The following is a 20981-nucleotide window of genomic DNA, read 5'->3' on the forward strand; positions in this document are numbered from 1 at the left end:
TGCCATGAGATGCCGTGCCCAGTGTATAGCTGGGGGAGCTTCCAGGGGGAGGGAGTTGGAGATCGCTGCTTGGGAGTGGGCTTGGGACTTCCCAGGTCAGGCTGGTGAGTGGTGATAAATGAATCGTTTTTTGTACATTCCTCTGCAAGTTCTGTTGTTCTTGATTTCCTCTATCGTCTGCTGTTCTGTTAAACTGCCTTTATCTCAAGCCGTGAGTTTTCCCTCTTTCTTCCGATTCTCCCCCACATCCTGCAGCTGTGGGGGTGGTGAACGAGTGGCCGCATGGTTCTTTGTTGCCAGCTGGCATTCACCCAAAACACAACCTCAATGATTCTGTGATTTCTGGAAGGCCATGGACTTAGTGGAGCAAGGGGAGTGCAGGGCCACCCAGATGCTGAAGGGACTGAAGCATCCTTCATTGAGGAGAAGCAGAGAGAGCTGGGAGGTTTCTCAGCCAGGAGGCAAGGCCACGTTCATTGATGAGCTGTCATCAATGTCTCTAAATCCCAGATGGGAGTTTCCGTGGTGCAAACCCAGCGAGCATTGAGAACCATGCAGCCGCTCGCTCGCTTCCCCCTCGGCAGGATGGGGAAGAGAATCAGAAGAGGAAAAGTGAAAAAATGCGTGTGCTGAGGTAGAAATAGTTCTGTAGGTAGAGCAAAAGCCATGAGTGGCATCAAAGAAACCACACAATTCTTTGAATACTTCCCATTGGAATGCAAGTGTTCAGCCATGTCTCCAGGAAAGAAGGGCTCCATGATGCACATCAGTTATTTGGAAAGACAAACGCCGTACGTCCGTTCATTACACCGTTCTTTCATCTTTGCCATGCATTACATACCGAGCACGCCTTCACATGGCATGGACTATCATTTGGTCAGTTGGGGTCAGCTGTCCTGGCCGTGTCACTTCCCAGCCTTTTGTGCACTCCCAGCCTACTCGCTGGCAGGGCAGTGTGAGGAGCAGAAAAGGCCTTGAGCGCTTAGCAACAACCAGAAAGAGTAGTGGGCTCTCAACGCCATTCTCATCCCACATGCAAAACCTAGCAGTCTACCAGCTGCTAGTGAGAAAGTCAACTCTATCGCAGGTGAAGCGATGTCAGGAGGGAAGGAGGAGAGGGGAGTCAGACTCTTGTCATGGGTGCCCATGGCCGAGGCATGGGGAATGAGAAAAGCTGAAAAGACGTGCCACTTCCATGGAAGAGAAGGCCAGCCTTTTTCAGTATGACCGTGACGGTGGTCTAACAGGTGAAAAGGGGTTGTAGAGAGAGGTGTTGGAGACTTCATCCTTGGAGATACTGAAAAGCTGACTGGACAAGGCTGTGGAGTGCCTGCTTGAGTTGACTCTCTTTGAGCGGGTGTTGTTGAGGTAGATGATGTCCAGAGGTTCCTTGTGCAGTGAATGATTGTGTTTGCTGTGATTCTGCCTGCTGTGCTGGTGAGAGGGTCATGCTGCGGAAGAGAGTTGGTGAAGTGCGTGCTGGCATGGGGAGCTTGTGTCAGAGCCTTGGTTGGAAGTGCGTTAATATGCCCAAGCGTTTGGGTAAGTGAAGGGCTTGTGTCAGGTTCTGGAAGCCCCCCTGTGCTGCTCCCCCCTGTTGCTGGGGCCGTAGTTCCTAAGACCGGCCCTGTGGCCCTTTTCCACCCACCCCGATGGTCTCTGTAGCTGTGGCTTTGTGTTGAGTGAGGCTGGAAGAGCCTTGTGAGAAAAAAAGGAAACGGAGGCATCTCAGGTGGAATGCAGGAGAACTTTATTGATGGAAAAGAATGCAAAGGCAGGAATGCCAAGTGCAAGGGAGCTAGTCAGAGTTGCAGGTAGGGTGACCATCATCCAAGCTCCCTTGTGTGAGAGAGATCTTGCCAGAGCAGCAAGGTCTTCCTGCCCCGCAGTGGGAGTTGCACAGTGGAGCTCGTTGTTGGTCTCTGGCTTGTCAGAATGTGGTTGCAGCGGAGAGTAGTGGATATAGCAGAAGTTGAACTGCAAAGAAGGAAGTGGGAGAAGAGAAGGACTGTCCCCATCCCTCTTCCTTGGAGCCTTGAGATAAAGATGCCTGGACAGCAGGCCTATGTGCTAGGAAAGACCCAGGGATGTGTCCTCCATCAATACCGTGGCTTCCAGGATGTCAGGGTTTTGTCAGGGGTGGTGGTGAGTGCCCTTAGCAGGGGTAGCAGCCTCTCCTGCCGCTGAAGCAGCCCAGGCCTCCCAAGCCGTAGCCGTACCCGAAGCCGAAGCCGCCGGAGGAGATGGGCACTCCCTGGGCACTGAGTTCATTGCCCACGGCAGCGGATGCAGAGGATCCGACAAAGGTGCTCTGGGGGAAGGAGGTGAGGATGGGTCCTGGCAGGGTGACCTGCACGGTGGAAGGCTGGATGACGACGTGGGAGGCCTCGCACTGCCTGACGCAGGGCTCGTTGCAGCTGTTAGCCAGAGGGGTGGGTCCACAGGGGCTGCAGAGGTTGTTGCAAGCCATGTGTGTGGTGTGGAGGGTCCCTGGAAGAGAGGGTGTGGAGAAAGGTGAGGGTCGTGGGGATGTGTGGGTCAGTGTTGGAGGAGGGTGAGGGAGTGTGGAGGGGTGGTGTGGGGCTGTGGGGAGCTGGAGGAGAAGGGCCAAGTGAGTGAGGACAAGGAGGGTCAGTGTGTTGAGACTCACCTTGTTGAGGGTGGAGGAGGCGGCGTGAGGAGAAGTGTGTGAGGGAGAGAGGCGCTGGGCCGGCTTTTATGCTGGTCGTGGAGGGGCGGGACAGGCTTGGCGCATGATGGCCTTTTCCACAAACAACTTTTGCATGACACAGCCTCACGAGTAATGACGTGGTTGTGTTCTTTGTTTTCTGAAATTCTCCAATTCCATGTTCTCTTATTGATGATGTGTCCACTCGGCCCTGGCGGCAACTTTTAAGTGCCAGTAGTAGAGGCCCTAAACATTGTGTTGATGGCACGCGTCAGGGTTGTCAGAAGACGTGACCAAAGCGTAAGAGAGGTGGGGTGTCATCAGGGAGTTCATGCCGTGGCAGTTGTGTGGTGTGGTTTGTGGGTGCATTGTGAAGAGGGGGCGTCATTTCCTCGCAGCCCTGGCAGGCTGGTCTGGGCTTTGGAGGGGGGCCAGGCATTAGGCGCTGCCCCTTGCATTGCGCTTGTTCCTTCCCTGCCTTGCTGCCAGCTCACTAAGCCTGTCTTTGGGCATGGCCTTTCCCGTTGGGTGTGCTCTGTGGCTGCCTTGGTGCCCCTTTTGTTTTTAAGGTTGTAGGTGGGAGAACGGAGGCTGCGTGTTTGGGTTTGTGCCCCGCTGGGGCCGTCCCTGGTGGAGGCAGTTCAAGCAGGCAGAGGAGGGCTGTTTGTGAGAGCAGGGCATTATCGTGGCAGCCCTGTGCTGTAGGGAGGCTGGTCGTGCTCCCCAAAGGCTCCTCTTGGCTCTTATGTAGGGATCCCCTTAGTTGTGGCCGGCAAGTTTGCAACCTGGGCTCTGGTGCGACACATCTGAAGATGAGCAACGAAGCTGGTGAAGGATGTAGAGAACAAGACTTGCTAGGAGCAGTTTAGGGAACTGGGCATGTTTAGTTTGCAGAAAGAAAAAGGCTGAGGGCACGCCTTATCGCTCACTACACCCACCTGAAAAGAGGTGGTAATGAGGTAGGTGTCAGTCCCTTATCCCAAGTAACAAGTGATAGGAGAAGAATTAAGGTCTTTAAAGGGTGCATAGGGATGCTCAGTTTGGATGCTGGGAAAAATGTCATCCCCAGAAGGGTTATGAAGCACTGGAAGAGGCTCCTCCGGGAAGTGGTTGAATCACCATCCCTGGAGGTAATGACAAGACGTGTAGATGTGGGACTTAGGGCTATGTTTTTTTGGTGAAGTTGGTAGTCATAGGTGAACGGTGTCAAGATTGTTCAGGGTCTTTTCCAACCCAAGTGCCTCCATGATTGCATATGAGGCAGCGTGCAAAAGCAGGCGAGTTCCTGGAGAGGCCGAGAGTGTGTCAAGAGACAGAGGGGGAGTGGGATCGGCATGCAGGGGATACTGGTGGGCCAGGGCCTTTGGGTTGTTTACTTGGGGCGAGTGCCGATGGATGAGGCCATTTCTCTGCACAGTGTGTGACGGGAAGAAAGGGAAGGTGGAGCTTGTTGAGGAGAGTTGGAGGCAAGCACGCAGCACGTGAGTACGGAGCTGCGGCCATAATTTCGTGCACGACTGCATTTTTGAGCAAGCATCTCTTTCATGCCACAGCCTGTCAAGTGCTGAGGTGGGTGTGTTTTCCTTCCCACAACGCTCCCTTTACATGTTGTCGTCTTGTGAATGTGTCCACTTGGCCCTGGTGGTAGCTTTTAAGTGTGAGTAGGTATTTTGGAGGACGTGCATGGATGCTGTGTGTCAGGGAATTCAGCAGTCACAGGCAAGGCGTAGGAGAGGTGGGGTATCTCCAGTGACATCATCTCGCGGCACGTTTGTGGCTGGCTAAGCCTGTCTTTAGGCCTGGCACATCACCCTGTTGATGTGCCCTGTGGGCACTTTGATGCCCCCATTGCTTGTAAGTTTGTAGCTGAGAGAAAGGTCTGTCTTTCTGACCTGGGAGCTGGGAAATGTTATGGAGCTAATCATCTTGATCGCCTTCGTATGGCACATAGAGGCCAACCAGGTGATGAGGCCCAGCCAGCATGGCTTTATGAAGGGCAGGTCCTGCTTGCCTAACCTGATCTCCTTCTATGTCAAGGGGACGCGCTTAGTGGGTGGATGAGTGAAGGGCTGTGAGTGTTGTTAACTGGACTTTAGTAAAGCCGTTGACACTGTTTCCCAGAGCGTTCTCCTGCAGAAACTGCCTGCTCATGGCTCTGACGGGCGTACACTTCGCTGGCTAAAAAACGGGCTGGATGGCCAGGCCCATAGAGGTGAATGGAGGTAAATCCAGATTGTTGCCACCACAGGTGGTGTTCCCCAGGGCTGAGTACTGGGGCTGGTTCTCTTTAGTATCTTTACGAACGACCTGGACAAGGGGGTCGAGTGCACCCTCAGAATGTTTGCAGGCAACACCAAGTTGGGTGAGTGTGTGGATCTGCTTGAGGGTAAGACGCTTTAGAGAGCGATCTGGACAGGCTGGATCGATGGGAGGAGGCCAGTGGTGTGGGGTTCAGAAAAGCTGAGTGCCGGGTCCTGCACTTGGGTCACAAGAACCCCATGCAACACTACAGGCTTGGGGAAGAGCGGCTGGAAAGCTGCCCGTTGGAAAAGGAGCTGGGGGTGTTGTTTGACAGCCAGCTGAGTATGAGCCAGCAGTGTGTCCTGGAGCCCAAGGCGGCCAGTAGCATCGTGGCCTGTATCAGAAGTCATGAGTCCAGGAGGACTATGGAAGTGATCGTCCCCCTGTAATGGGCACTGGTGAAAAATGTCTTCACTGAAATGGTTGTCAAGCACTGGAATAGGCTTCCCAGGGAAGCGGTTGAGTCACCAGCCCTGGAGGTATCTAGAAGAGAGTAGACTTGGCCCCAAGGGACTTGCTTTGGTGGGGCACTTGGTAGTGTTAGGTTAAGGGATGGAATCAGTGATCTTAAGTGTCTTTCCCAACCTCAGCGATTCTGTGAGTTTTTGAAGGCCATGGACGTGGTGGAGCAAGTGGAGTGCAGGGCCACCAAGACGCTGAAGGGACTGGAGCATCCTTCCCTTGAGGAGAAGCTGAGAGAGCTGGGAGTTTCTTCAGCCAGGAGAAAAGGCCGCGTAGGGGAGATGTCATCAATGTCTCTAAATCCCGGATGGGAGGTGTCTTGGTTTCACGCCAGCCAGCAATCTGAACCATGCAGCCACTCGCTCACTCCCCACTACAACAGGCTGGGAAAGAGAATCCGAAGAGGAAAAGTGAAAAAATTTGTGCGTTGAGATGTCAGTTTAATAAGTAAAGCAAAAGATGCACAAGCAAGCAAAGCAAAAGAAGGAGTTCCTTCACTACTTCCCAAGGCAGGCAGGCGTTCAGCCGTCTCCAGGAAAGAAGGGCTCCATGAGACATAACGGTTACTTGGAAGACAAATGCCATAACTCTGAACATTCCCCGCTTCTTTCTTCCCTCACTGTGCTCTCATGTGGCATGGACTATGCCTTTGGTCAGCTGGGGTCAGCTGTACCGGCCGCCTCACCTCCCAGCTTTTTCTGTACGCCCAGCCTACTTGGTGGTGGGGTGGTATGAAGAGTAGAAAAGGCCTTGAGTGCTTAGCAACAACCAAAAACCATTAGTGGGCTCTCAACGCCATTCTCATCGCAAATGCAAAACCTAGCACTCTACCAGCTGCTGAGCAAGTCAACTCTATCCCAGCTGCAGCCATGTCAGGAGGGAATGAGGAGAGGGGAGTCAGACAGGGCAAGGGTGAATGGAGAAAGCTGAAAAGACGTGCCATTTCCTTGGAAGAGAAGGCAAGGCTTTTTCCGTGGGAGGGTGGTCCAAGAGTGGAAGCGGTTGCGCAGAGAGGTGTTGGAGTCTCCATCATGTAGAAACTGAAAAGCTGACTGGATCTGGTGCTGAACAGCGTGCTCAATCTGACCACGTTTGAGAAGGTCGGGTGTAATGAGGTTATCTCCAGAGGTTCCTTGTGCAGTCAAGGATTCTGTTTTCTGTGACTCTGCCTGCTGTGTTGGCCAGAGGGTCTTGCTGGGGAAGAGAGCTGGTGAAGTGCGTGCTGCCATGAGGAGCTTTCATTGGAGGCATGAGTAGAAGTGCGTGAGGTTGCCCAAGGCTTTCTTTTGTTAAGTGAAGGGCTTGTGTGAGGTTCTGGAAGCCCCCTCTGTTGTGCTGTTGCTGTTGCTGGGGCCATAGTTCCTAAGACCGGTCCTGTGGCCCTCTTGCACCCACCCCGATGGGCACTGTAGCCCTGGCTTTCTGTTGGGTGAGGTTGGAAGAACTTTGTGAGAAGAAAGGAAGTGGAGGCGTCTTAGACTGGGATGCGGAAGAACTTTATTGAGGGAAGAGAGAAGTTCAAAGGTAGAAGCGCTAAGTGCGAGAGAGACGGTCTGAGTTGCAGGTAGGGTGACCATCATCCAAGGTCCCCTGTGTGAGCTAGGTCTTGCCAGAGCATCAAGATCTTCCTGGCCTGCAGTAGGAGCGGCACCCTGGAGGTCCCACGTGGTATTTGCCTCTTCAGCAAGTGCTTGCAGCGGAGAGTTGTGAACGTAGCAGAAGGGGCGATGGAAAGAAGGAAGTGTTAGAAGAGGAGGAGGTACATGGGCCATGGTTGCAGACAGTCTGGGTTGGCCCCTTCCCTGCTTCCTTGCTTGGTGCCTTGAGAGGAGGAGCTGTGGATGGTGAAGCCATGTGCCAGAACAGCCCTGAGTTGCCTCCTCAATCCATGCCGTGGCTTCCATGGTGTGGGTGGTTGTTGTCAGGGGTGGTGGTGAGGGCCCTTAGCAGGGGTAGCAGCCTCTTCTGCCACCGTAGCAGCCAAGGCCTCCCAAGCCATAGCCGTAGCCGAAGCTGAAGCCGCCGGAGGAGACGGGCACTCCCTGGGCGCTGAGTTCATTGCCCACGGCAGCGGATGCAGAGGATGCGACGGCAGTGCTCTGGGGGAAGGAGGTGAGAATGGGTCCTGTCAGGGTGACCACTACAGTGGGGGGCTGGATGACGATGCGGGAGGCCTCACACTGCCTGACGCAGGGCTCGTTGCAGCTGTTAGCCAGCGGGGTGGGTCCGCATGGGCCGCAGAGGTCGTTGTAGGCCATGTGTGTGGTGTGGAGGGTCCCTGGAAGAGAGGGTGTTGAGAAAGGTGAGGGTCGTGGGGGTGTGAGGGTCGGTATTGGAGGAGGGCGAGGGAGTGTGGAGGGCTGTTGTGGGGCTGTGGGGAGCGTGGCAGTGTGGAGGCGTGAGGGCTGTTGAGGCTGTGGGCACAGCATGGTGGAGGAGAGGGGCCAGGTGGGTGAGGAGAAGGAGGGTCATGGGTTGAGACTCACCTTGTTGAGGGTGGAGGAGAAGGCGTGAGGAGAAGTGTGTGAGGGAGAGAGGCGCTGGGCCGGCTTTTATGCTGGTCGTGGGGGAGCGGGACAGGCTTTGCGCACGAGAGTGTTTTTTCAGCAAGCAGCTCTTGCATGCCACAGCCTGGTGAGTCATGAGGTGGGTTGTCTTTTCTTTTCCCTAATTCTCCATTTTCATGGCCCCGTCTTGAGGACATGTCCAGTTGGCCCCTGGTGGAAGCTTTTAATTGCCAGTCTTAGAGGCCAAAGCCTTGGTTGTATTGGCATTTTTCAAGGCATTCAGCAGACGCAGACAAACCGTATGAGAGGTCGGCATGGCTTTATGAGGGGCAGGTCCTGCCTGACCACTCTGATCTCCTTCTTTGTCAAGGGGACCCTCTGAGTGGATGGATGAGGGAAAGGCTGTGGATGAAGTTCCCACTGTTTGGAAAAGGGGTACCATGACGCCCATTTTTCAAAAAAGAAACAAGGAAGATGCGGGGAAGTACGGTCCGGTCAGTTTTACCTCTGTGCCCGGCAAGATCATGGAGCAGATCCTCCTGGAAACTCTGCTAAGTCACATGGAATATTTGGAGGTGATCGGTGACAGTCAACATGGCTTCAGCAAGGCGTTCTCTGACAGGGTTACAGTGTTGGTGGATAAGGGAAGAGCAAAAGACGTCATGTACCTGGATATGTGCAAAGCGTCTGACACTGTCCCACACAACATGCTGGTCCCGAAATTGGAGCGACATGGATTTGACCAATGGAGCACTCGGAGGATAAGGAACTGGATGGATGGCCGCACTCGAAGGCTTTTGATTAAGGGTTTGATGTCCAAGTGGTGAGCAGTGAGGAGTGACGTTCCTCAGGAGTCGGTACTGGGAGCGGTGCTGTTTAACGTCTTTGTCGGTGCCATGGACAGTACGAAAGAGCTGGCGGAAGTGCTCGCCAGGCCACTTTGCATCATTTATGAGCAGTCCTGGAGAACCCGGGAGGTCGGCAATGTGACACCCATCCACAAGAAGGGCCGGAAGGAGGATCCGGGGAACTACAGGCCGGTCAGTCTGACCTCGGTGCCTGGGAAGGTCATGGAACAGATCCTCCTCGGTGCCATTACACGGCACATGCAGGAGAACAGGGTGATCAGGCCCAGTCAGCATGGGTTTGTGAAGGGCAGGTGGTGCCTATCAAACGTAATATCCTTCTATGATAAGGTGACCCACTTAGTGGATGAGGGAAAAGCCGTGGATGTTATCTACTTGGAGTTTTGCAAAGCGCTTGACACTGTTTCCCACAGCATTCTCCTGGAGAAACTGGCTGCTCATGGCCTGGACAGGTGTACTCTTTGCTGGGTAAAAAACTGTCTGGATGGCCGTGCCCAGAGAGTGGTGGTAAATGGAGTTAAATCCAGTTGGTGTCCGGTCACATGTGGTGTCCCCCAGGGCTTGGTGCTGCGGCTGGTTCTCTTTAATATCTTTATCAATGATCTGGATGAAGGGATCGAATGCACCCTCAGTAAGTTTGCAGATGACACTAAACTGGGCGGGCGTGTTGATCTGCTTGAGGGTAGGTTGGCTCTGCAGAGGGATCTGGACAGGCTGGACCGATGGGCTGAGACCAATGGTATGAGGTTCAACAAGGCCGAGTGCCGGGTGCTGCACTTGGGTCACAACAACCCCATGCAGCGCTACAGGATTGGGGCAGAGTGGCTCGAAAGCAGCCCGGCAGAAAAGGACCTGGGGGTGTTTGTGGACAGCCTGCTGAATATGAGCCAGCAGTGTGGCCAGGTGGCCAAGAAGGCCAACAGCATCCTAGCCTGTATCAGGAATAGTGTGGTGAGCCGGACTAGGGAAGTGATCGTCCCCCTGTACTCGGCACTGGTGAGGCCCCACCTCGAGTACTGCATTCAGTTTTGGGCCCCTCGCTACAAGAGGGACATCGAGGTGTTGGAGGGTGTCCAGAGAAGGGCTACAAAGCTGGTGAGGGGTCTGGAGGACAAACCTTATGAAGAACGACTGAGGGAGCTGGGGTTGTTTAGCCTGGAGAAGAGGAGGCTGAGGGGAGACCTTATCACCCTCTACAACTACCTGAAAGGTGGCTGTAGAGAGATGGGGGCTGACCTCCCTGGTGACAAGTGATAGGACGAGAGGAAATGGGTTCACGTTATGTCAGGGGAGGTTTAGATTGGATATCAGGAAACATTTTTTCACTGAAAGGGTTATTAAACATTGGAATAGGCTGCCCAGGGAGGTGGTGGATTCACCACCCCTGGAGGTGTTTAAAAAAAGGGTAGATGGGGCACTTAGGGACATGGTTTAGAAGTGGCTTTTGTCAGGGTAGGTTAAAGGTTGGACTTGATGATCTTAAAGGTCCCTTCCAACCTCAGCAATTCTATGATTCTATGATTCTATGATCGAGTGCACCCTCAGAAAGTTTACCGATGAGACCAAGGTGTGTGGTGCGGTTGACATGCTGGAGGGAAGGGATGCCATCCAGAGGGACCTGGAGAGGCTTGAGAGGAGGGCCCGTGTAAACCTCGTGAAGTTCAAGCAGGCCAAGCGCAAGGTCATGCACGTGGGTCACGGCAATCCCAATCCCAAATTCAGGTTGGGCAGAGAATGGCTTGAGAAGAGGCCTGAGGAGAGGGACTTGGGGGTGCTGGTGGATGAGAAGCTCAAGATGAGCGGGCAGTGTGCGCTGGAAGGCCAGCAATCCAACGGGTTTTGGGCTGTGTCAGCATAATGGGCTGTGTCAAAAGAAGCAGGACCATCAGGTGGAGGGAGGTGACTCTGCCCCTCTGCTCTTCTCTCGTGAGACCCCACCTGGAGTACTGCGTCCAGCTGTGGAGTTCCCAACAGAAGAAGGACATGGCCCTGTTGGAGGAGGGCCAGAGGAGGGCCACGAAGACGATGAGGGGGCTGGAGCCCCTCTGCTGTGAGGACAGGCTGAGAGAGTTGGGGTTGTTCAGCCTGGAGAAGAGAAGACACCAGGGAGACCTTATAGCAGCTTTCCAATGTCTGAATGGTGCCTCCACGAAAGTTGGAGAGGAACTTTTTACAAGGGCACGTAGTGATAGGAGGAGGGGTAATGGCTTCACACGGGACGCGGGTAGATTGAAATGAGATATGAGAAATACATTTTTCCCTCTGAGGGTGGTGAGACACTGGAACATGTTGCACAGGGCAGCTGCGAAGGCCCCATCCCTGGAGGTGTTCAAGGCCAGGCTGGGTGGGGCTTTGAGCAACCTGGTCTGGTGGGCGGTGTCCCTGCCCATGGCAGGGGGTTGGAATTAGATGATCTGTAAGGTTCAGGTAATATACACAAACTTGAACATAGGAAGTGCCATCTAAACATGAGGAGGAACTTCTTGCCTTTGAGGGTGGCAGAGCACTGGAAGAGAGTGCCCAGAGAGAGTGTGGCGTCTCCGTCTCTGGAGATATTCAAAACCCACCTGGACGTGTTCCTGTGCCACCTGCTCCAAGTGACCCTGCTTTGGCAGGGGGGTTGGACTAGATGATCTCCAGAGGTCCCTTCCAACCCCTGTCATTCTGGGATTCTGGGATTCTGGGATTCTGTCCCTACTAATGTAAACCATTCTATGATTCCAGAACCCCAGCCAGCAACTAGGATCCCGCAGCCGCGTGCTCACTCCTGCCATGGCAGGATGGGAAAGAGAATCAGAAGTATAAAAGTGAAAAGACACATGGGTTGAGATAAAGACAGTTTAATAGGTAGAGCAACAGCTGTGCATGAAGCAAAGCAAAACATGGAGTTAATTCACTACTTCCCGTGGCAGGCAGGTGTTCAGCCGTCTCCGGGAAAGCAGGGCTCCACAACACATACTGGTTGCTGGGAAGGCAAATGTCGTAAGTCTGAACATCCCCCGCCTCTTTTTTCCATCAGCTTTATATACCGAGCATGCCGTCATATGGCATGGACTACGTCTTTGGTCAGTTGGGGTCAGTTGTCCCAGCCGTGTCACCTCCAGCCTTTTTTTTGCACTCCCAGCGTACTTGCTGGCGGGGCGGTTTGAGGAGCAGAAAAGGCCTTGAGTGCTTAGAAATACCCGGAAACATTAGTAGCCTATCAACCGCCTTCTCATCCCAAATCCAGAACATAGCACTGTACGAGCTGCTAGTAAGAGAGTCAACTCTAGCCCAGCTGAAACTACGACAGGAGGGAATGAGGAGAGGGGAGTCAGAGTCTCCTCATGGGCGCCCACAGCCAGGGCAAGGGGGAATGGAGCAAGCTGAAAAGACGTGCCATTTCCTTGGAAGAGAAGGCAAGGCTTTTTCCGTGGGAGGGTGGTCAAATAGTGGAGTTGGGTGTGCAGGGAGGTTTTGGAGACTCCATCCTTGGAGATACTGAAAAGCTGACTTGACATGGTCGTGGAGAGCCTCCTCGAGATGACCCCGTTTTAGAAGTCTGTGTTGAAGCAGATGATCTCCAGTGGTTTCTTGTGCAGTCAATGATTGTGTTTGCTGTGATTCTGCCTGCTGTGCTGGCCACGGTGTCATGCTGGGGAGGAGAGCTGGTGAAGTGTAGACAAGAAATTATCCATGAGCCAACAATATGCCCTTGTTGCCAAAAAGGCCAAGGGAATCCTGGGCTGCATAGGGAAGAGTGTGGCCAGTAGGTCAAAGGAGGTCATTCTCCCCCTCTACTCTGCACTGCTGAGGCCACAACTGGAATACTGCATCCAGTTTTGGGCTCCCCAGTTCAAGAGAGACAGGGAAGTACTGGAGCGGGTCCAGCGTAGGGCAACTAAGATGATTGAGGGACTGGAGCATCTCCCTTACGAGGAAAGGCTGAGAGAGCTGGGACTCTTTAGCCTGTAGAAGAGAAGGCCGAGGGAAGACCTTATTATGGCATATAAGTATCTAAAGGGTGGGTTGAAGGAGGATGGTGCCAGACTCTCTTCATTGGTTCCCAGTGACAGGACGAGGGGCAACGGGCACAAGTTAGAACATAGGAAGTTCCATTCAAATACAGGGAAAAACTTCTTTACAGTGAGGGTGACAGAGCACTGGAACAGGCTGCCCAGGGAGGGTGTGGAGTCCCCTTCTCTGGTGATTTTCAAGACTCGCCTGGATGCAGTCCTGAGTAATGGGCTCTAGGCAACCCTGCTTTAGCAGGGGAGTTGGACTAGATGATCTCTAGAGGTCCCTTCCAAGTCTGAAGTTTCTGTGATTCTGTGATTCTGTGAAGTGCACGCTGCCATGGGGAGCTTGTGTGAGAGTCTTGGGTAGAAGTGCATTAACATGTCCAAGCTTTGTTTGGTCAAGTGAAGGTCTTGTGTGAGGTTCTGGAAGCTCCCCTGTTCTGCCCTGTGCTGTTTTTATTTGCTGGGGACATACTTCCTAAGAGAGATCCTGTAGCCCTTTTCCAGGCACCCTAATGGTCTCTGTAGCCCTGGCCTTGTGTTGGGTGAGGTTGGAAGAACCTTGTGAGAAGAAAGGAAGTGGAGGCGTCTTAGGCTGCGATGCAAGAGAACTTTATTGAGGGAAAAGATTGCAAAGGCAGAGGTGCTAAGGGGAAGGGAGATGGTCTGAGGTGTTAGTAGGGCAACCATCAGGCGAAGTCCCTTAAGTGCAGTAGATCTTGCCGAAGCACCGAGGTCTTCTTGGCCCACAGTGGGAGTGGCATAGTGGAGATCATTGTTGGGCTTTGGCTTGTCCGGGAGTGGTTGCAGCGGAGAGTAGTGGACATAGGAGAAGGGGCGATGCAAAGAAGGAAGTGAGAGAAGAGGAGGAAGTGCATGGGCCGTGGTTCCAGGCAGTTGGCGCTGGCCTTTCCCTGTTTCCTTGGTGCCTTGAGAGCATGATCCGTGGCCAGCAGGTCTGTGTGCTAGGAAGGGCCCGGAGGTGTGTTCTCCATTTATGCTGTTGGTTCAAGTTTGCCATGGTTGGTGTCAGGGGTGGTGGCGAGGGCCCTTAGCAGGGGTAGCAGCCTCTTCTGCCACCGTAGCAGCCAAGGCCTCCCAAGCCATAGCCGTAGCCATAGCCGAAGCCACCGGAGGAGAGGGGCACTCCCTGGGCGCTGAGTTCATTGCCCACGGCAGCGGATGCGGAGGATCCGACAAAGGTGCTCTGGGGGAAGGAGCTGAGGATGGGTCCTGGCAGGGTGACCACCACAGTGGGGGGCTGGATGACGACGCGTGAGTCCTCGCACTGCCTGACGCAGGGCTCGTTGCAGCTGTTAGCCAGCGGGGTGGGTCCGCAGGGGCGGCAGAGGTCGTTGCAGGCCATGTGTGTGATGTCCCTGGAAGAGAGGGTGTGGAGAAAGGTGAGGGTCGTGGGGGTGTGAGAGTCAGTGTTGGAGGAGGGCGAGGGAGTGTGGAGGATGGTGTGGGGTTGTGGGGAGTGTGGTGGTGGGGCGGAATGAGGGGTGTTGAGGCTGTGGGCAGAGCGTGGTGGAGGAGGGGGGTCAGGTGGGTGAGGAGAAGGAGGGTCATGGGGTTGAGGCTCACCTTGTTGAGGGTGGAGGAGAAGGCGTGAGGAGAAGTGTGTGAGGGAGAGTTGCTGGGCCGGCTTTTATGCTGGTCCTGGAGGGGTGGGAGAGACTTTGCGCATGATGCTTTTCTGCAGCAAGCAGCTCTTGCATGCCACAGCCTGGCGAGTAATCAGGTGGGGTGTCATTTCCTTCCCACATCACTCCCTTTTCGTGTCCTCCACTTGAGGACGTGTCCAGTTGGCCGCGCCGGCAGCTTTCAAGTTCCAGTATTAGAGGCCAAAGACTTGGTTTTGTTGTCGCTTGTCAGGCTGAACAGAAGACGGGACTAAAGCGTAGGAGAGGTGGCGTGTGTTCAGTGAGGTCATGCCGTGGCACTGGTGTGGTGTGGTTTGTGGGTGTGTTGCGAAGAGGGGCCCCCGTTTCCTCGCAGCCCTGTCTGTTGTGCACTTTGATGGTGTGGCAGTCATGAGGTGCTGCCCCTTCCCCTGCATTTGCTCCATCCCGGCCTTGATCCCAGGTGACTACGGCTGTCTTTGAGGCTGGCTTTTCCCGTTGGGTGTGTTTTGTGGGTGCCTTGGTGACCCTCTTGTTGGTAAGTATAAGAGAGAAAGGCCTCTCTGTTTTACCTTGGTGCTTGGAAATGTTATGGAGCTGATCATGTTGAGTGCCATCACATGGCACATACAGGACACCCAGGTGATGAGGCCCAGTCAGCGTGGCTTTATGAAGAGTCCTGCTGGCCTAACCTGATCTCGTCCTTTGACAAGGAGAGCCGCTTAGTGGATGGATGAGGGCAAGGCTGTGGATGTTGTTAAGCCTGGCTTTACTAAAGCCTTTGACACTGTTTCTCACATTATTCTGCTGCAGAAAGTGCCTGCTCCTGTCTCTGATGGGCATACTCTTGACTGCCTAAAAAACCGTTTGGGTGGCCATGCCCAAAGAGTTCTGGTGAATGGAGTTAAATTCAGTGTGGTGGCTGGTCAGAAGATGTGTTCCTCAAGGCTGAGTATTGGGGCCACTTCTGTTTAATATCTTTATCAACGATGTGGACGACGGGATCGAGTGCACCCTCATTAAGTTTGCTGGTGACCCATATTGTGTGGGTTTGTTGATGTGCCTGAGGGTGGATGGTTCTACAGAGGGCTGTGGACAGGCTGGATCAAGTGGCCGAGGCCAATGGTATGAAGTTCAACAAGGCTGAGTGCTGGGTCCTGCACTTGGGTTACAACAATTCCTTGCAACGCTAGCGCTTGTCAAGCACTGGAAGAGGCTGGCCAGGGAAATGGTTGACTCACCATCACTGGAGGTCTGTAGAAGACAGTAGGCTTGGCACTTAGGGACACTTTAGTGGTAGACTTGGTAGGGTTAGATGAAGGGTGGGATTCAATGATCTCAAGGGTCTTTCCAAACCCCAGTGATTCTATGAGTTTATGAAGGCCATGGACATAGCGGAGCAAGTCAAGTGCACAGCCACAAAGGCGCTGAAGGGACTGGAGCACCTTTCCTCCGAGGAGAAGCTGAGTGAGCTGGGAGGTTTATCAACCAGGAGGCAAGGACCTGAAGGGGAGGTGTCATCGATGTCTCTGAATCCTGAATGGCAGGTATGGGAGATGAACTCCAACTGGCAAGTAGGACCACACAGCCACTCGCTCATTTCCACCACGGTGGCATAGGGAAGCGAAACAGAAGAGGAAAAGAGAGAAAATTTGTGCGTTGAGATAAAGAGAGTTATAAGTAAAGCAAAAGCTGTGCACGCAAACAAAGCAAACCAAGGAATTGCTTCACCACCTCCCATGGGCAGGCAGGAGTTCAGCCGTCTGCAGGAAAGCAGGGCTCCATCACGCGTGATGTTTCCTTGGGAAGACAAACGTCATAACTCCCAAAGTGCCCCCTCCTCCTTTCTTCTTCCCCCAGCATTATGAATTCAGCATAACGACAATACGGCATTCACTCTCCCTTTGGTGAGTTCTGGTCAACTGTCCTGGCCGTGTCTCCTCCCAGCATTTTGTGCACTCCGAGCATACTTGCTGGTGGGGCGGTGTGAGGAGCAAAAAAGGCCTTGAGTGCTTAGCGAGAACTGAAAACAGTAGTGGGCTGTCAACAGCATTCTCATCCCAAATGCAAAACAGAGCACTCTACCAGCTACTGGTGAGAAAGTCAACTCTATCCCAGGTGAACCGATGAGAAGAGGGAATGAGGACAGGGGAGTGAGACTCTTCTCAGGGTGCCCATGGCCAGGGCAAGTGTGAACGGAGAAAGATGAAAAGACATGCCATTTCTTTGGAAGAGAAGGCAGGGCTTTTTCAGTGTGCAGGTGGTTAAGAAGGGGAACCATTTCTTCAGAGGAGTGTTGGAGACTCCATCCTTGGAGATACTGAACACCTGACTGGACATGGTGCTGAACAAGGTGCTCCAGCTGAGCCCGTGTGGGCAGACTGGGTGGAAGTAGATGATGTCCAGATCCTCGTGCAAAGATTCAGTTTGTTGTGATTCTACCTGTTGTGGTGGCCAGGGGGTCGTATTGGGGAAGAGAGTTGGTGAAGTGTGTGCTGCCATGGGGAGCTTGTGCCAGAAGGTTGGTTCGAAGTGCAGAGGGGGAAAAGAATTTTGGGGCAGGAGTTAGCAGGGCTCATTGACCGGTCTTTAAACTAGATAGGAGGGGGGAAGGGGAGATAACTGGGCCTGTCAAGATTAAACCTGAGGAAAGCATGCCATGGTTTGAAGGAGACCACATTAGTGAGGACTCCCACTCTGACATTTCATCAGAGAACGGTGATAGACGTTTAGAAATTACTGCTAGAGAACATTGGGAAAACCCTTTCCTAGAAGGGGAAAAGGGTACTAGGCTAAGAGTTAACAAAGCTCATGGACAGAGCTTTAAGCCGAAAGTTAAGGGGAAAGGGGATAAAACCAGGCCTGCTGGTAATGAACCTGAGTGTCAAGGGCCAAAGATGGGGGTGAAATCAGTAGCCCAGGTCAAGTGCATCTACGCTAATGCACGTAGCATGGGCAACAAACAGGGTGAGCTATATGCCATTGTGCAGCAGGACAACTGCGACATAGTCACCATCACGGAAACGTGGTGGGATGATGGTCATGACTGGAATGCTGCAATGAGTGGCTATAAGCTCTTCAGAAGGAATAGGCAAGGAAGGAGGGGGGGTGTGTGTGGCTCTGTACATTAGGGAGTTGTTTGACTCTATAGAGGTAGACTCCAGTGATGAAGAAGTTGAGTGTTTATGGGTAAGGGTGAAAGGGAAGGCTAACAAAGGTGATTTTGTGCTGGGAGTCTGCTATAGACCACCCAACCAGGATGAGCAGGTTGATGAGGTATTCTATAAGTGGCTGGCTGCAGTCTCGCAAACGCCAGCCCTTGTTCTAGTTGGGGACTTCAACTTACCAGACATCTGCTGGAAATATAACACAGCAGAGAGCAGGCAGGCTAGGAGGTTCCTCGAGTGTATGGAGGATAACTTCCTGACACAAATGGTAGGTGAGCCTACCAGGGGAGGTGCCTTGCTAGACCTACTGTTCACAAACAAAGAAGGGCTAGTGGGGGACGTGGAGGTCGGAGGCCGTCTTGGGCTTAGTGACCATGAAATGGTTAAGTTTTCCATCCATAGTGAGGTAAGGAAGGGGGTTAACAAAACCTCCATCTTGGACTTCCGGTGGGCAGACTTTAGCCTGTTCAGAACCCTGGTTGGGAGAGTTCTGTGGGAGGTAGTCCTGAGAGACAAAGGAGCCCAGGAAGGCTGGACGCTCTTTAAGAGGGAAATCCTAAAGGCCCAGGAGCAGGCTGTCCCCATGAGGCGCACAATTAAAGGGCGGGGAAAATGGCCGGCCTGGATGAACAAAGAGCTCTTGATGGGACTTAAGGAAAAAAGGAAGGTTTACCACCTTTGGAAGAGGGGACAGGCAACTCAGGAGGAGTACAGAGATCATGTTAGGTCATACAGAGAAAAAATCAGGAAGGCAAAAGCCCAGCTGGAACTCAACCTGGCAATTAACATAAGGGACAACAAAAAAAGTTTCTATAAATACATCAACAAAAAGAGAGTGACAGAGAATGTCCATCCCTTACTGGATGCGGGGGGAAACCTTGCAACCAAGGAGGAGGAGAAGGCTGAGCTACTTAATGCCTTCTTTGCCTCTGTCTTTAATAGTCAGACCAGCTACCCCCAGGGTGTTCAGCTTCTTGGGCTGGAAGATAAGAACGGAGAACAGGACAACTCCCCTGTAATCCAGGAGGAAGTAGTTAATGATTTGCTTATGCACCTGGACACGCATAAGTCTATGGGGCCGGACGGGATTCACCCAAAAGTTCTCAGGGAGCTGGCAGGAGAGCTCACCAAGCCTCTCTCCATTATCTATCAACAATCCTGGTCAACAGGAGAGGTGCCGGATGACTGGAGGGTGGCCAACGTGACGCCCATCTACAAGAAGGGCCGGAAGGAGGATCCCGGAAACTACAGGCCTGTCAGCCTGACCTCGGTACCGGGAAAGATCATGGAGAGGATCATCCTGAGTGAGCTCTCAAGGCAAGTGCAGGGCAGCCAAGGGATCAGGGCCAGCCAGCATGGGTTTAGGAAAGGGAGGTCCTGCCTGACCAACTTGATCTCTTTCTATGACCATGTGACCCGCTTTCTCGATGAGGGCAAGGCTGTGGATGTTGTCTACCTGGACTTTGGTAAGGCCTTCGACACCGTCCCCCACGGCATTCTCCTGGAGAAACTGGAGAATCATGGCATAGACAAGTGTACCCTCCGCTGGATAAAAAACTGGCTGGATGGCCGTGCCCAGAGAGTTGTGATTAATGGAGCAAAATCTGGTTGGCGGCCGGTCATCAGTGGTGTCCCTCAGGGCTCAGTCTTGGGGCCAGTCTTGTTCAATATCTTTATTGATGATCTAGACAAGGGGATTGAATGCACCCTCAGTAAGTTTGCGGATGACACCAAACTAGGTGGGAGTGTTGATCTGCTTGAGGGTCGGAAGGCTTTACAGAGGGATCTAGACAGGTTGGATCAATGGGCCAAGGCCAATGGGATGAGGTTTAAGAAGGCCAGGTGCCGGGTCCTGCATTTTGGTCACAACAACCCTGGGCAACGCTACAGGCTTGGGGAAGAGTGGCTGGAAAGCTGCCCGGCAGAAAAGGACCTGGGAGTGTTAGTGGACAACCGGCTTAACATGAGCCAGCAGTGTGCCCAGGTGGTCAAGGGGGCCAATGGCATCCTGGCTTGTATCAGGAATAGCGTGGCCAGCAGGAGTAGGGAAGTCATCGTGCCTCTGTACTCGGCACTGGTGAGGCCTCACCTCGAGTACTGTGTTCAGTTTTGGGCCCCTCACTACAGGAAAGACATTGAAGTGCTGGAGTGCGTCCAGAGGAGAGTCACCAAGCTGGTGAGGGGTCTGGAGAACAAGTCCTATGAGGAGAGGCTGAGGGAGCTGGGCATGTTTAGTTTGGAGAAGAGGAGGCTGAGGGGAGACCTCATTGCCCTCTACAGCTACCTGAAAGGAAACTGTAGAGAGGCAGGGGTTGGCCTCTTCTCCCAAGGGAATAGCGACAGGACCAGAGGAAATGGTATGAAGCTGCGGCAAGGGAGATTTAGATTAGATATTAGGAAGAATGACTTTACTGAAAGAGTGGTCAGGCACTGGAACAGCCTGCCCAGGGAGGTGGTGGAGTCACCATCCCTGGAGGTATTTAAGAAATGTGTAGACATGGCTCTTCAGGGCATGCTCTAGTGCCCAAGATTATTGTTTGTGGTGGGGTGTTGTGTGTGGGGTTGTGGGTGTGGAGTTTAGTAGGTGGGTGATTTTTTTTTTTTTTTTTTTTTTTGTGGTTGGACTCGATGATCTCAGAGGTCCCTTCCAACCAGTAAGATTCTGTGATTCTGTGATTATTATGTGCAAGCCTTTGTTTGGGCAAGTGAAGGGCTTGTGTAAGGTTCTGGGAGCTCCCCCGCGCTGCCCTGTGCTGTTGTTTTTGCTGGGGCCATAGTTCCTACGAGAGGTCTTCTAGCTCTTTTCCACCCACCCCAATGGTCTCTGTAGCCCTGGCCTTGTGTTGGGTGAGGTTGGAAGAGCCTTGTGAGAAGAAAGGAAGTGGAGGCGTTTGAGGCTGAGATGCAAGAGAACTTTATTGAGGGAAAAGATTGCAAAGGCAGAGGTGCTAAGGGGAAGGGAGATGGTCTGAGGTGTTAGTAGGGCAACCATCAGGCGAAGTCCCCTGCACGAGAGAGATCAGCTACGAAGGGTGGTGGCGGTGGCCCTTAGCAGGGGTAGCAGCCTCTTCTGCCACCGTAGCAGCCAAGGCCTCCCAAGCCGTAGCCGTAGCCGAAGCCGAAGCCGCCGGAGGAGATGGGCACTCCCTGGGCGCTGAGTTCATTGCCCACGGCAGCGGATGCGGAGGATCCGACAAAGGTGCTCTGGGGGAAGGAGGTGAGGATGGGTCCTGGCAGGGTGACCTGCACGGTGGAAGGCTGGATGACGACGCGGGAGGCCTCGCACTGCCTGACGCAGGGCTCGTTGCAGCTGTTAGCCAGCGGGGTGGGTCCGCAGGGGCGGCAGAGGTCGTTGCAGGCCATGTCTGTGGTGTGGAGTTTCCCTGG

General features: G+C 53.4%; 2 protein-coding genes across 2 annotated transcripts; both read right to left on the reverse strand.

Moving 5' to 3' along the window:
• Positions 1–2155: 2155 nt before the first annotated feature.
• On the reverse strand, positions 2156–3056 carry LOC128906306 (feather keratin-like). The gene is made up of 3 exons (XM_054193387.1): positions 2963–3056; positions 2651–2761; positions 2156–2490 (listed from the first exon to the last, which is right to left on the reverse strand). Exons 1-3 carry the CDS (start codon positions 3054–3056, stop codon positions 2156–2158), a joined length of 540 nt encoding a protein of 179 aa, XP_054049362.1.
• A 4318-nt stretch (positions 3057–7374) lies between these two features.
• On the reverse strand, positions 7375–14168 carry LOC128905430 (feather keratin-like). The gene is made up of 2 exons (XM_054191527.1): positions 13902–14168; positions 7375–7440 (listed from the first exon to the last, which is right to left on the reverse strand). The coding sequence occupies exons 1-2, from the start codon at positions 14166–14168 to the stop codon at positions 7375–7377; spliced, it is 333 nt and encodes a 110-aa protein (XP_054047502.1).
• Positions 14169–20981: the final 6813 nt, after the last annotated feature.

The sequence above is a fragment of the Rissa tridactyla genome, chromosome 2, assembly GCF_028500815.1.
Source record: "Rissa tridactyla isolate bRisTri1 chromosome 2, bRisTri1.patW.cur.20221130, whole genome shotgun sequence".
Lineage (NCBI taxonomy): Eukaryota > Metazoa > Chordata > Aves > Charadriiformes > Laridae > Rissa > Rissa tridactyla.

Bases quoted from the DNA above. Each gene is read 5' to 3' on its own strand.
- LOC128906306 (XM_054193387.1), bottom strand. From the start codon at position 3,056: ATGACGCCCCCTCTTCACAATGCACCCACAAACCACACCACACAACTG. The intron at 2,762-2,962 runs GTCACGTCTTCT...TTTGTGGAAAAG, and splicing joins CCCACCTCTCTTACGCTTTG to GCCATCATGCGCCAAGCCTG. The intron at 2,491-2,650 runs GTGAGTCTCAAC...CCTCTCTTCCAG, and splicing joins CCTCCTCCACCCTCAACAAG to GGACCCTCCACACCACACAC.
- LOC128905430 (XM_054191527.1), bottom strand. From the start codon at position 14,168: ATGGCCTGCAACGACCTCTGCCGCCCCTGCGGACCCACCCCGCTGGCT. The intron at 7,441-13,901 runs GGAGGCCTTGGC...GGCTTCAGCTTC, and splicing joins ATGGCTACGGCTATGGCTTG to GGCTACGGCTATGGCTTGGG.